General features: G+C 40.2%; 1 protein-coding gene across 2 annotated transcripts in view; it reads right to left on the reverse strand.

Moving 5' to 3' along the window:
• METTL16 (methyltransferase 16, N6-methyladenosine) overlaps positions 1-13,509 on the reverse strand; it is a 471,205-nt gene that overhangs the window by 116,268 nt on the left and 341,428 nt on the right. For both annotated transcript variants that reach the window (XM_053706275.1, XM_053706274.1), the window contains exon 8: positions 2,531-2,620. In XM_053706275.1, coding sequence (XP_053562250.1) covers positions 2,531-2,620 — 90 coding nt within the window. The remainder of the gene's footprint in view (positions 1-2,530; positions 2,621-13,509) is intronic.

A 13,509-nucleotide genomic window follows, 5' to 3' on the forward strand; every position in this document is an offset into this window, starting at 1 on the left:
CAGCCAAACCAGTACTGAAACATATCAGCAGAAGTAATGGTTCAAGAGTATAATGTCGATCTATAAAGGGAGGCAGCAGATGAATCCCTGTGAAAGATGTTCCCATAGGCGAAAACATGGTATCATCAGGCAATACTTCCTTCACATCCCTCAGACAAACACTGCACTTAGAGAGGAACTGGGCTTTAATATGTTTAGAAGCGCCTTTCACTGAAGAAATCAAGCACATCATGCTTTACCACCTCCTAAGGAGGCAAGGTTTTTTAAACGGAGGTATGAGTGAGGTGGAAGGTGTATTTATAGGCATTTGAAGTTTGGGAAACTTTGCCCCCTCCTGGTAGGAATATATATCCCATCAATAACTAGCTTGTGGACTCTTGCCACCTATAAGAAAGAAAGGTCCCTGATGAGATATCAACTTCCTTGTCATCACGTTAAGAGAAAATTTGCTATCCCAAAAAATAATGAGTAATAATCATCTCTGTATGTATTTATGAATATCTTTACTGAAAAAGCAAAATTTGCATCAATATATATAAAAAAGAGAAAGAATGTAAGTCTCAAACATTTTTTTTAAAATAATTTCTAGCTAATGAGCTGTAGCTTATAGCTAGTGTCTGGGAGCTTCAGCGAATCACTGCAGGGGAAGACTGGTAGCTTGTAAAGCTGCTGCATAGAAGCCTAATGCTATACACAGGACAGAAAGGAGGAAAGGATGTGAAGCCCAAGAAAACAATAAATCTCTCTAGCTAGCTTCAAAGAAGAATTGAAATAAACGCTTTAAGTGAGTAGTACCCTCTAGCCATAATGAAGAGAGAGCATGCAAGGTGCTCTCTTATCCTTACAACAGCACCCAATTGTGAGGGGAACGTATTGGATATAGCTATGTATACTCACTATTAGAGACGCAAGGGGCAAGTGTAAATTTCCATAAGCACATATACAGCAAAAGACATGGTCAGAGACCAAGCTGCAAAACCTGGTTGCTCACTCAAGTAGTACTCTTGACACTGCAAAGCAGAATAGCAAACTGCCATGGGAACCTCCCATACATAGGCCTTATGTATTGTAAGTGCAATAAAATGACAGTACAAAGAGTGCAGAGACAGGACTGGAACATCTGATGCTCACACAGCATATATACAGGGTTTTTTGTTGTTGTCTTTTTAAGAAAGAACTACTATACTCACTATTGTTAGTAGAGAGCATACGCAAACTAATCCAAGTGGTACAAGCCAAAACCTAGTATTAATTTACCAAGTAGTCTCTTTTATTTTTTTTATTTTCACATTAACAAAGTTAACCATAGTGTTAAATGTTGACACCTAATCAGAAAACCCAATTTTTTATGGGCTGACTGGAATGTTAGAAGAAGAAAACTTTCTTTCACATACTTTTTGCCGTTTGTATTTCAAAAGCAACAATATATTTCTTAGTGGGGTTGAAATTTATAATACAGAGGCAAAAGCCTTTTCAATGTGGAATAAATAACTTTAGAGCTGTTTCTTCTTATAAAAAAAAAAAGTTCAGCAGCATTTACATTACTGCAGTTTATCATCACAATATAAACTTAAAGCACAGTCTACACAAACATTGTTATTGTTTAAAAAGATAGCTAACGCCTTTACTACCCATTCTTCAGGTTTGCACATCCATCATTGTTAGATTAATATACTTTATAACATTTAAACCTCTAAATTTCTGCCTGTTGCAAAGGCTCTATTGACAGCCTCTTAATCACATGCTTTTGTATTTGCTTTTCACAACAGGAGATTGCTAGTTCATGTGGGCCATATAGATAACATTGTGTTCACCCTCGAGGAGTTATTTAAGATTTAGGCCAACACAGTACTAAATGCAACTCAATAGATAATGAAAACAAAGTGATGTGATCAGGGGGCTGTCAGAAGAGGCTTAGATACAAGGTAACCACAGAGGTTATATAACTGTGTTGGTTATGTAAAACTGGGGAATGGGTAATAAAAGGGATTATCTATCTTTAAAACAATAACATTTTTATTGTAGACTGTCCCTTTAACCTCAACGTTTTCCTCCTGAATCAACTCACTGATAATAGAGTAAACAAAAAAATTATACCAATAGCATAAAATACAAATGATATATTACTTTACAATTCTATTAGCTGAGATAAAGTAAAACGACAAAGTCAGTAACCTGAACCTAAATGAAATCTGCAAGTCTGCAAAATAAGTCTGCAAAATAAACACTTGTATTTAAAATATTGTATTATTTTAAGGTGTTAAAACCTTTTGAAGTATTGTAAAAATAAACAGCATGAGGCTATTTTCAGTACGGTTGCAACAATGAATCAGTAAGATTGATCATAAAAATAGTTGTCAACGAATCTCATTATTGATTAGGTGTTCTGTGATTAGTTGATGCAGCCCTAATTTTTAGTATTCCCATGTCTGCAAAGTATACTCTTTTAAAAAGATAACTTTCTTTCTTTTTCATTCCACATCCGATTTTACATGAAGTAATTATAGGTTTAAGATTCCTATTCACTCACCGGGATGACAACATCATCGTAAAAACTCCATGCCAGAGCCCAACGCATTGTGCGTCCCTGATAAAATTCTGTATGAGCAACTTTAGGAACCTAAAAGAGAAATATATTTTATTTACAAATTCAGTGCTAAAAAAAAACATAATTTATGCTTACCTGATAAATTTATTTCTCTTGTAGTGTATCCAGTCCACGGATCATCCATTACTTGTGGGATATTCTCCTTCCCAACAGGAAGTTGCAAGAGGATCACCCACAGCAGAGCTGCTATATAGCTCCTCCCCCAGCTGTCATATCCAGTCATTCGACCGAAAACAAACAGAGAAAGGAGAAACCATAGGGTGCAGTGGTGACTGTAGTTTAATTAAAATTTAGACCTGCCTTAAAAGGACAGGGCGGGCCGTGGACTGGATACACTACAAGAGAAATAAATTTATCAGGTAAGCATAAATTATGTTTTCTCTTGTTAAGTGTATCCAGTCCACGGATCATCCACTACTTGTGGGATACCAATACCAAAGCTAAAGTACACGGATGATGGGAGGGACAAGGCAGGATTAAGCGGAAGGAACCACTGCCTGAAGAACCTTTCTCCCAAAAACAGCCTCCGAAGAAGCAAAAGTATCAAATTTGTAAAATTTGGAAAAGGTGTGAAGCGAAGACCAAGTCGCAGCCTTGCAAATCTGTTCAACAGAGGCCTCATTTTTAAAGGCCCAGGTGGAAGCCACAGCTCTAGTAGAATGAGCTGCAATCCTTTCAGGGGGCTGCTGTCCAGCAGTCTCATAGGCTAGGCGTATTACGCTCCGAAGCCAAAAGGAAAGAGAGGTTGCCGAAGCTTTTTGACCTCTCCTCTGTCCAGAGTAAACGACAAACAGGGAAGATGTTTGACGAAAATCCTTAGTAGCTTGTAAGTAAAACTTCAAGGCACGGACTACGTCCAGATTATGTAAAAGACTTTCCTTCTTTGAAGAAGGATTAGGACACAATGATGGAACAACAATCTCTTGATTGATATTCTTGTTAGAAACCACCTTAGGTAAAAACCCAGGTTTGGTACGCAGAACTACCTTATCTGCATGAAAAATCAGATAAGGAGAATCACATTGTAAGGCAGATAGCTCAGAGACTCCGAGCCGAGGAAATAGCCATCAAAAACAGAACTTTCCAAGATAAAAGTTTAATATCAATGGAATGAAGGGGTTCAAACGGAACTCCCTGAAGAACCTTAAGAACCAAGTTTAAGCTCCACGGGGGAGCAACAGGTTTAAACACAGGCTTAATTCTAACCAAAACCTGGCAAAATGCCTGGACGTCTGGAAGCTCTACAAGACGCTTGTGCAAAGGAATAGACAGAGCAGAAATCTGTCCCTTTAAGGAACTAGCTGATAATCCTTTGTCCAAGCCCTCTTGGAGAAAGGACAATATTCTAGGCATCCTAACCTTACTCCATGAGTAATTCTTGGATTCACACCAATAAAGATATTTACTCCATATCTTGTGGTAGATTTTCCTGGTAACAGGCTTTCGTGCCTGTATTAAAGTATCAATGACTGACTCGGAGAAGCCACGCTTTGATAGAATCAAGCGTTCAATCTCCATTCAGTCAGTCTCAGAGAAATTAGATTTGGATGATTGAAAGGACCTTGTATCAGAAGGTCCTGTCTTAGAGGCAGAGTCCATGGTGTAAAGGATGACATGTCCACTAGGTCTGCATACCAAGTCCTGCGTGGCCACGCAGGCGCTATCAGAATCACCGATGCTCTCTCCTGTTTGATTTTGGCAATCAGTCGAGGGAGCAGAGGAAACGGTAGAAACACATAAGCCAGGTTGAAGAACCAAGTCGCTGCTAGAGCATCTATCAGCGTCGCTTCTGGGTCCCTGGACCTGGATCCGTAACAAGGAAGCTTGGTGTTCTGGCGAGACGCCATGAGATCCAACTCTGGTTTGCCCCAACGATGAATCAATTGAGCAAACACCTTCGGATGGAGTTCCCACTCCCCCGGATGGAAAGTCTGACGACTTAGAAAATACGCCTCCCAGTTCTCCATGCCTGGGATATGGATTGCTGACAGGTGGCAAGAGTGGTACTCTGCCCAGCAAATTATTTTTGAGACTTCTAACATCGCTAGGGAACTCCTGGTTCCCCCTTGATGGTTGATGTAAGCCACAGTCGTGATGTTGTCCGACTGAAATCTGATGAACCTCAGTGTTGCTAACTGAGGCCAAGCCAAGAGCATTGAATATCGCTCTTAACTCCAGAATATTTATTGGAAGGATCCCTGTGCCTTCAGGGAGTTCCAGACTGCACCCCAACCTAGAAGGCTGGCATCTGTTGTTACAATTGTCCAATCTGGCCTGCGAATGGTCATACCCTTGGACAGGTGTACCCGAGACAACCACCAGAGAAGAGAATCTCTGGTCTCTTGATCCAGATTTAGCAGAGGGGACAAACTGTGTAATCCCCATTCCACTGACTCATCATGCATAATTGCAGCGGTCTGAGATGAAGGCGCGCAAATGGCACTATGTACATTGCCGCTACCATTAAGCCGATTACCTCCATACACTGAGCTACCGAAGGGCGCGGAATGGAGTGAAGAACACGGCAAGCATTTAGAAGTTTTGATAACCTGGACTCCGTCAGGTAAATTTTCATTTCTACAGAATCTATAAGAGTCCCTAAGAAGGAGACTCTTGTGAGTGGGGATAGAGAACTCTTTTCCTTGTTCATTTTCCACCCGTGCGACCTCAGGAATGCCAGAACTATCTCTGTATGAGACTTGGCAACTTGAAAGCTTGACGCCTGTATCAGGATGTCGTCTAGATACGGAGCCACCGCTATGCCTCGCGGACTTAGAACCTCCAGAAGTGAGCCCAGAACCTTTGTAAAGATTCTCGGGGCTGTAGCCAACCCGAAGGGAAGAGCTACAAATTGGTAATGCCTGTCTAGAAAGGCAAACCTTAGAAACCGATGATGATCTTTGTGAATCGGTATGTGAAGGTAGGCATCCTTTAAGTCCACTGTGGTCATGTACTGACCTTCTTGGATCATGGGTAGGATGGAACTCTGAGGAATTTGTTTAAGATCTTTAGATACAAAATTGGTCTGAAGGTTCCCTCTTTTTTGGGAACCACAAACAGATTTGAATAAAAACCCTGTCCTTGTTCCATCCGCGGAACTGGATGGATCACTCCCATAACTAGGAGGTCTTGCACACAGCGTAGGAATGCCTCTTTCTTTATCTGATTTGCAGATAGCCTTGAAAGATGAAATCACCCTTGTGGAGGGGAAGCTTTGAAGTCCAGAAGATATCCCTGAGATATGATCTCCAACACCCAGGGATCCTGAACATCTCTTGCCCACACCTGGGCGAAGAGAGAAAGTCTGCCCCCTACTAGATCCGTCGCCGGATAGGGGGCCGTTCCTTCATGCTGTCTTAGAGGCAGCAGCAGGCTTTCTGGCCTGCTTGCCTTTGTTCCAGGACTGGTTAGGTTTCCAGGCCTGCTTAGATTGAGCAAAAGTTCCCTCTTGCTTTGAAGCGGAGGAAGTTGATGCTGCACCTGCCTTGAAATTTCGAAAGGCACGAAAATTAGACTGTTTGGCCTTTGCTTTGGCCCTGTCCTGAGGAAGGGTGTGACCCTTACCTCCAGTAATGTCAGCAATAATTTCCTTCAAACCAGGCCCGAATAAGGTCTGCCCCTTGAAAGGAATGTTGAGTAATTTAGACTTCGAAGTCACGTCAGCTGACCAGGATTTAAGCCATAGCGCCCTACGCGCTTGGATGGCGAATCCGGAATTCTTAGCGAGTTAGTTTAGTCAAATGAACAATGGCATCAGAAACAAATGAGTTAGCTAGCTTAAGTGTTCTAAGCTTGTCAATAATTTCAGTCAATGGAGCTGTATGGATGGCCTCTTCCAGGGCCTCAAACCAGAATGCCGCCGCGGCCATGACAGGCGCAATGCATGCAAGGGGCTGTAAAATAAAACCTTGTTGAATAAACATTTTCTTAAGGTAACCCTCCAATTTTTTATCCATTGGATCTGAAAAAGCACAACTGTCCTCAACCGGGATAGTAGTACGCTTTGCTAAAGTAGAAACTGCTCCCTCCACCTTAGGGACCGTCTGCCATAAGTCCCGTGTAGTGGCGTCTATTGGAAACATTTTTCTAAATATAGGAGGTGGGGAAAAAGGCACACCCGGTCTATCCCACTCCTTGCTATTAATTTCTGTAAGCCTTTTAGGTATAGGAAAAACATCAGTACACACCGGCACCGCATAGTATTTATCCAGCCTACACAATTTCTCTGGTACTGCAACTGTGTTACAGTCATTCAGAGCAGCTAATACCTCCCCAAGCAACACACACAGGTTCTCAAGCTTAAATTTAAAATTAGAAATCTCTGAATCAGGTTTCCCCGAATCAGAGATGTCACCCACAGACTGAAGCTCTCCGTCCTCATGATCTGCATATTGTGACGCAGTATCAGACATGGCCCTTACAGCATCTGTGCGCTCTGTATTTCTCCTAACCCCAGAGCAATCGCGCTTGCCTCTTAATTCAGGCAACCTGGATAATACCTCTGACAGGGTATTATTCATGATTGCAGCCATGTCCTGCAAGGTAATCGCTATGGGCGTCCCTGATGTAATTGGCGCCCTATTAGCGTGCATCCCCTGAGCGGGAGGCGAAGGGTCTGACACGTGGGGAGAGTTAGTCGGCATAACTTCCCCCTCGTCAGAATCTTCTGGTGATATTTCTTTTACATTTAAAGACTGATCTTTACTGTTTAAGGTGAAATCAATACATTTAGTACACATTCTCCTATGGGGCTCCACCATGGCTTTCAAACATAATGAACAAGTAGTTTCCTCTGTGTCAGACATGTTTAAACAGACTAGCAATGAGACTAGCAAGCTTGGAAAACACTTTAAACAAGTTTACAAGCAATATAAAAAACGTTACTGCACCTTTAATAAACACAATTTGAAATAACAGTGAAAAAAGGCAGTTACACTAACGAAATTTTTACAGTGTATGTAACAAGTTAGCAGAGCATTGCACCCACTTGCAAATGGATGATTAACCCCTTAATACCCAAAACGGAATAATAAATGACAAAAACTTTTTTCAAACAGTCACAACAACTGCCACAGCCCTACTGTGGCTTTTTACCTCCCTCAAAAACGACTTTGAAGCCTTTTGAGCCCTCCAGAGATGTCCTGGATCATGCAGGAAGAAGCTGGATGTCTGTGTCTGTAATTTTTGCTGTGCAAAAAAACGGCAAAATAGGCCCCTCCCACTCATATTACAACAGTGGAAAGCCTAAGGAAACTGTTTCTAGGCAAAATTCAAGCCAGCCATGTGGAAAAAAACTAGGCCCCAATAAGTTTTATCACCAAATACATATAAAAACGATTAAACATGCCAGCAAACGTTTTATATTACATTTTTATAAGAGTATGTATCTCTATTAATAAGCCTGATACCAGTCGCTCTCACTGCATTTAAGGCTTTACTTACATTACTTCGGTATCAGCAGCATTTTCTAGCAAATTCCATCCCTAGAAAAATATTTTAACTGCACATACCTTATTGCAGAAAACCTGCACGCCATTCCCTCTCTGAAGTTACCTCACTCCTCAAAATATGTGAGAACAGCCATGAATCTTAGTTACTTCTGCTAAGATAATAGAAAACGCAGGCAGATTCTTCTTCTAAATACTGCCTGAGATAAACAGTACACTCCGGCACCATTTAAAAATAACAAACTTTTGATTGAAGAATAAACTAAGTATAAAACACCACACTCCTCTTACGACCTCCATCTTGGTTGAGGCTTGCAAGAGAATGACTGGATATGACAGCTGGGGGAGGAGCTATATAGCAGCTCTGCTGTGGGTGATCCTCTTGCAACTTCCTGTTGGGAAGGAGAATATCCCACAAGTAATGGATGATCCGTGGACTGGACACACTTAACAAGAGAAATAAAATTTGGTAGAATCACAAAATTAAATAGAGTTTCTTGTAATTTACATTGCAAATGTTTTTTTGTTTATTTTAAATAAAGCAGGTGAACAACTATTTTAAATAAATATATATATATATATATACACACACACACACACACACATATATATATTTTATATATATATATACATACTGTACATATATATATATATATATATATGCACACACACACACACACACACACAAACACACACACACACTAGTACACACACACACAAACACACTAGTACACACACACACACACACACTAGTACACACACACAAACACACTAGTACACACACACACACACTAGTACACACACACTAGCACACATTAGTACACACACACTAGCACACACACACACACTAGCACACACACACGTACACATTAGTACACACACACTAGTACACACACACTAGCACGCACACACTAGCACGCACATACACATACGACAAAGGAAAGCAAATAGCCACAAATAACTCAAACAAAATACTCTCAAGCCAAACTACACTAGCTAGAAGGTCAAAACATGAAGGTTATTTCTTCTTTGTCTACCGAGATAAGAAATTGCTGAGCTAAAAAAGTTTTCACTTTAATAGCTCTCTGAATAATTCTGTATAAAGTATTGTTAGCTGCTGAAGCAGATAACACAATACACGTCATCTATCTAACAGCTTATGGAAACACTTCAATTTCTTGTATATTTAAAAAAAATATTATAAGCAATAAATAATAGGTGTATACTTTCTTAAGTCTATTTCCTAACGTGTGAAGTAGAGCTATATCAGTACAAGCATAAGTAGTAACATATTTTAAAGAAAAAAAGAGACTGACCCTATTACAATTATGAGAAACACATGAACAAAACCAAGCATTTCTGCCAAGCAGGGTGGGTCCATCATACGCTTTTACTACAAAATATGAACACCTTGATTTATCAAGACATTTAAAACTAATTTCTTTCATGTAATTGGCAAGAGTGCATGAGCTAGTGACATATGGGCTATACATTCCTACCAGGAGGGGCAAAGTTTCCCAAACCTCAAAATGCCTATAAATACACCCCACCACACCCACAATTCAGTTTTTACAAACCTTGCCTCCTATGGAGGTGGTGAAGTAAGTTTGTGCTAGATTTCTACGTTGATATGCGCTTCTCAGCATGCTGAAGCCCGGTTCCTCTCAGAGTACAGCGAATGTCAGAGGGATGTGAAGGGAGTATTACCTATTGAATACAATGGTCATCCTAACGGGGATCTATTTCATAGGTTCTCTGTTATCGTCGTAGAGATTCATCTCCTACCTCCCTTTTCAGATGGACGATATACTCTTATATACCATTACCTCTACTGATTCTCGTTTCAGTACTGGTTTGGCTGTCTACTTTATGTAGATGAGTGTCTTTTGGTAAGTATGTTTTCTTTTACTTGTGAAACTCTCAGCTATGGTTTGGCACTTTATATGTAAAGTTCTAAATATATGTTTTATACTTATATTTGCCATGACTCAGGTTAATCAGTATATTTCCTTCTTACAGACTGTCAGTTTCATTTTGGGAAATGCATATTAAAAAAATTATTTCTTACCTGAAAATTTTTCAAATTGACTTTCTTTTCTAAATTGTGGGCTGTTAGGCTCGCGGGAGCGCAAAATTCTATAATTTATTGCATAATTTTTGGTGCAAGACTTTTTTGGCACGAGAATTACGTTTGTTGACGTAATGACGTAATTTCCGGTGTCTTAGTTGGCGCCGATAGTTTTTCACGTAGTTGCTTCATCTATGACGCTCGTGTTTGTTGCAGACTTTTTTAGCGCCAAAAAATATTTTGTCAGTTGGGCGTCTTACTTGGCGCCAGATTTTTGACATTACTTAAGTCATTATTTCTTTTTGCTTCTGGTTTCCAGAGGCTTATTCTGTTTGCATATTTTCCATTCCTGAAACTGTCATATAAGGAAATTGATAATTTTGCTTTATATGTTGTTTTTTTCTATTACATATTGCAAGATGTCTCAAGCTGACCCTGTTTCAGAATCTACTACTGGAATCCTGCTGCCTGATGTCGGTTCTACCAAAGCTAAGTGCATTTGTTGTAATCTTGTGGTAACTGTTCCTCCGGCTGTCCTCCGGCTGTAGTATGTGTTAGTTGTCATGATAAACTTTCAAAAGCAGACAATATTTTCATTAGTAGTAATCCATTACCTGTTGTTCCTTCAACATCTAATGTTCAGGACATTCCTGTTAATGTGAGAGAATTTGTTTTCTAATTCTATTCAGAAGGTCTTTTAAAACTTCTCATAAATTCGATGAATTTTTAAATGACCGACAGCATTCTGATTTATCTATCTCTGATGAGGATCTCTCTGGTTCAGAAGATTCTGCCTCAGATATTGACACTGACAAAACTTCATATTTATTTAAAATGGAGTATATTCGTTCTTTATTAAAGGAGGTGTTGATTGCATTAGATATGGAGGAGACTAGTCCTCTTGCTATTAAAACCAGTAAACATTTAAAATCGGTTTTTAAACCTCGTGTAGTTATTCCAGAGGTTTTTCCAGTTCCTGATGCTATTTCAGATGTAATTTCTAGGGAATGGAATAGTCTGGGTACTTCATTTAGTCCTTCTTCAAGGTTTAAGAAACTGTACCCTTTGCCTACGGATAGATTGGAGTTTTGGGAAAAGATCCCCAAAGTTGATGGGCTATCTCTACTCTTGCAAAGCGTACTACTATTCCTACAGCAGATAGTACTTCTTTTAAAGATCCTTTAGATAGGAAGCTTGAATCTTATCTAAGGAAGGCTTATTTATGTTCAGGTCATCTTCATAGGTCTGCTATTTCTTTGGCTGATGTTGCTGCGGCTTCAACTTTTTGGTTGGAAACTTTAGCGCAACAAGTACCAGATCCTATTGTGTATAGCATTGTTAAGCTAATTCAACATGCTAATAATTTCATTTGTGATGCCATTTTTGATATCATTAGAATTGATGTAAGGTATATGTCTTTAGTTATTTTAGCTAGAAGAGCTTTATGGCTTAAATCTTGGAATGCGGATATGACTTCTAAGTCAACGTTGCTATCTCTTTCTTTCCAAGGTAATAAATTATTTGGTTCTCAGTTGGATTCTATTATTTCAACTGTCACTGGGGGAAGGGAACCTTCTTGCCTCAGGATAAAAAAATCTAAGGGTAAATTTAGGGCTGTTAATCGTTTTCGTTCCTTTCGTCAGAATAAGGAACAGAAACCTGACCCTTCCCCTAAAGGAACGATTTCCAATTGGAAGCCTTCTCCAGTCTGGAATAAATCCAAGCCTTTTAGAAAATCAAAATCAGCCCCAAATCCGCATGAAGGTGCGGCCCTCATTCCAGGGCAGCTGGTAGGGGGCAGACTAAGATTTTTCAAAGATGTGTGGATCAATTCAATCCAAAATCATTGGATCCAGAACATTGTTTCTCAAGGGTACAGAATAGGTTTCAAGGTAAGACCCTCTGTGAGAAGTTTTTTTCTCTCACGCATTCCAATGAACCCAGTAAAGGCGCAGGCTTTCCTGAAGTGTGTTTCAGACCTGGAGTTATCCGGGGTAATTGTGCCAGTTCCCTTTCCGGAACGGGGTCTGGGGTTTTATTCAAATCTGTTCATTGTTCCAAAGAAAGAGAATTCTTTCAGACCAGTTCTGGATCTAAAAATTTTGAATCATTATGTAAGAATACCAATAATTAAAATGGTGACTATAAGGACTATTCTGCCTTTTGTTCAGCAAGGGCATTAAATGTCCACAATAGACTTACAGGATGCATATCTTCATATTCTGATTCATCCAGATCACTATCAGTTCCTGAGATTCTCTTTTCTAGACAAGCATTACCAATTTGTTGCTCTTCCTTTTGGCCTAGCAACAGCTCCAAGGATCTTTTCAAAGGTTCGCGGTGCCCTACTCTCTATAATCAGAGAGCGGGGTATTGCAGTGTTTCCTTATTTGGACGATATCTTGGTCCTTGCTCAGTCTTTACATTCTGCAGAATCTCACACAAATCAATTAGTGTTGTTTCTTCAAAGACATTGTTGGAGGATCAATTTACCAAAAAGTTCCTTGATTCCTCAGACAAGGGTAACCTTTTAAGGATTCCAAATAGATTAAGTATCCATGACTTTGTCTCTAACAGACAAAAGACGTCTGAAATTGGTTTCAGCTTGTCGGAACCTTCAGTTTCAGTCATTCCCTTCAGTAGCTATGTGCATGGAGGTTTTAGGTCTCATGACTGCAGCATCGGACGTGATCCCCTTTGCTCATTTTCACATGAGACCTCTTCAGCTTTGTATGCTGAGCCAATGGTGAAGGGATTATACAAAGATATCACAATTAATATCCTTAAATCCCAATGTTCGACTATATCTGACTTGGTGGTTAGATCACCATCGTTTAGTTCAAGGGGTCTCTTTTGTTCGTCCAACCTGGACTGTGATTACAACAGATGTGAGTCTTTCAGGTTGGGGAGCTGTCTGGGGATCTCTGACAGTGCAGGGGCTTTGGAAATCTAAAGAGGCGAGATTACCAATCAATATTTTGGAACTCCGTGCGATTTTCAGGGCTCTTCAGTTTTGCCTCTCCTGAAGAGAGAACCGTTTATTTGTTTTCAGACAGACAATGTCACAACCGTGGCGTATGTCAATCATCAAGGTGGGACTCACAGTCCTCAAGCTATGAAAGAAGTATCTCGGATACTTGCATGGGCTGAATCCAGCTCCTGTCTAATCTCTGCGGTCCATATCCCAGGTATAGACAATTGGGAAGCGGATTATCTCAGTCGCCAGACTTTACATCCGGGAGAATGGTCTCTTCACCCCGATGTGTTTCTTCAAATTGTTCAGATGTGGGGGCTTCCAGAAATAGATCTGATGGCTTCTCATCTAAACAGGAAACTTCCCAGGTATCTGTGCAGGTCCAGGGATCCTCAGGCGGAAGCAGTGGATG

The sequence above is a fragment of the Bombina bombina genome, chromosome 3 (genome assembly GCF_027579735.1).
Source record: "Bombina bombina isolate aBomBom1 chromosome 3, aBomBom1.pri, whole genome shotgun sequence".
Lineage (NCBI taxonomy): Eukaryota > Metazoa > Chordata > Amphibia > Anura > Bombinatoridae > Bombina > Bombina bombina.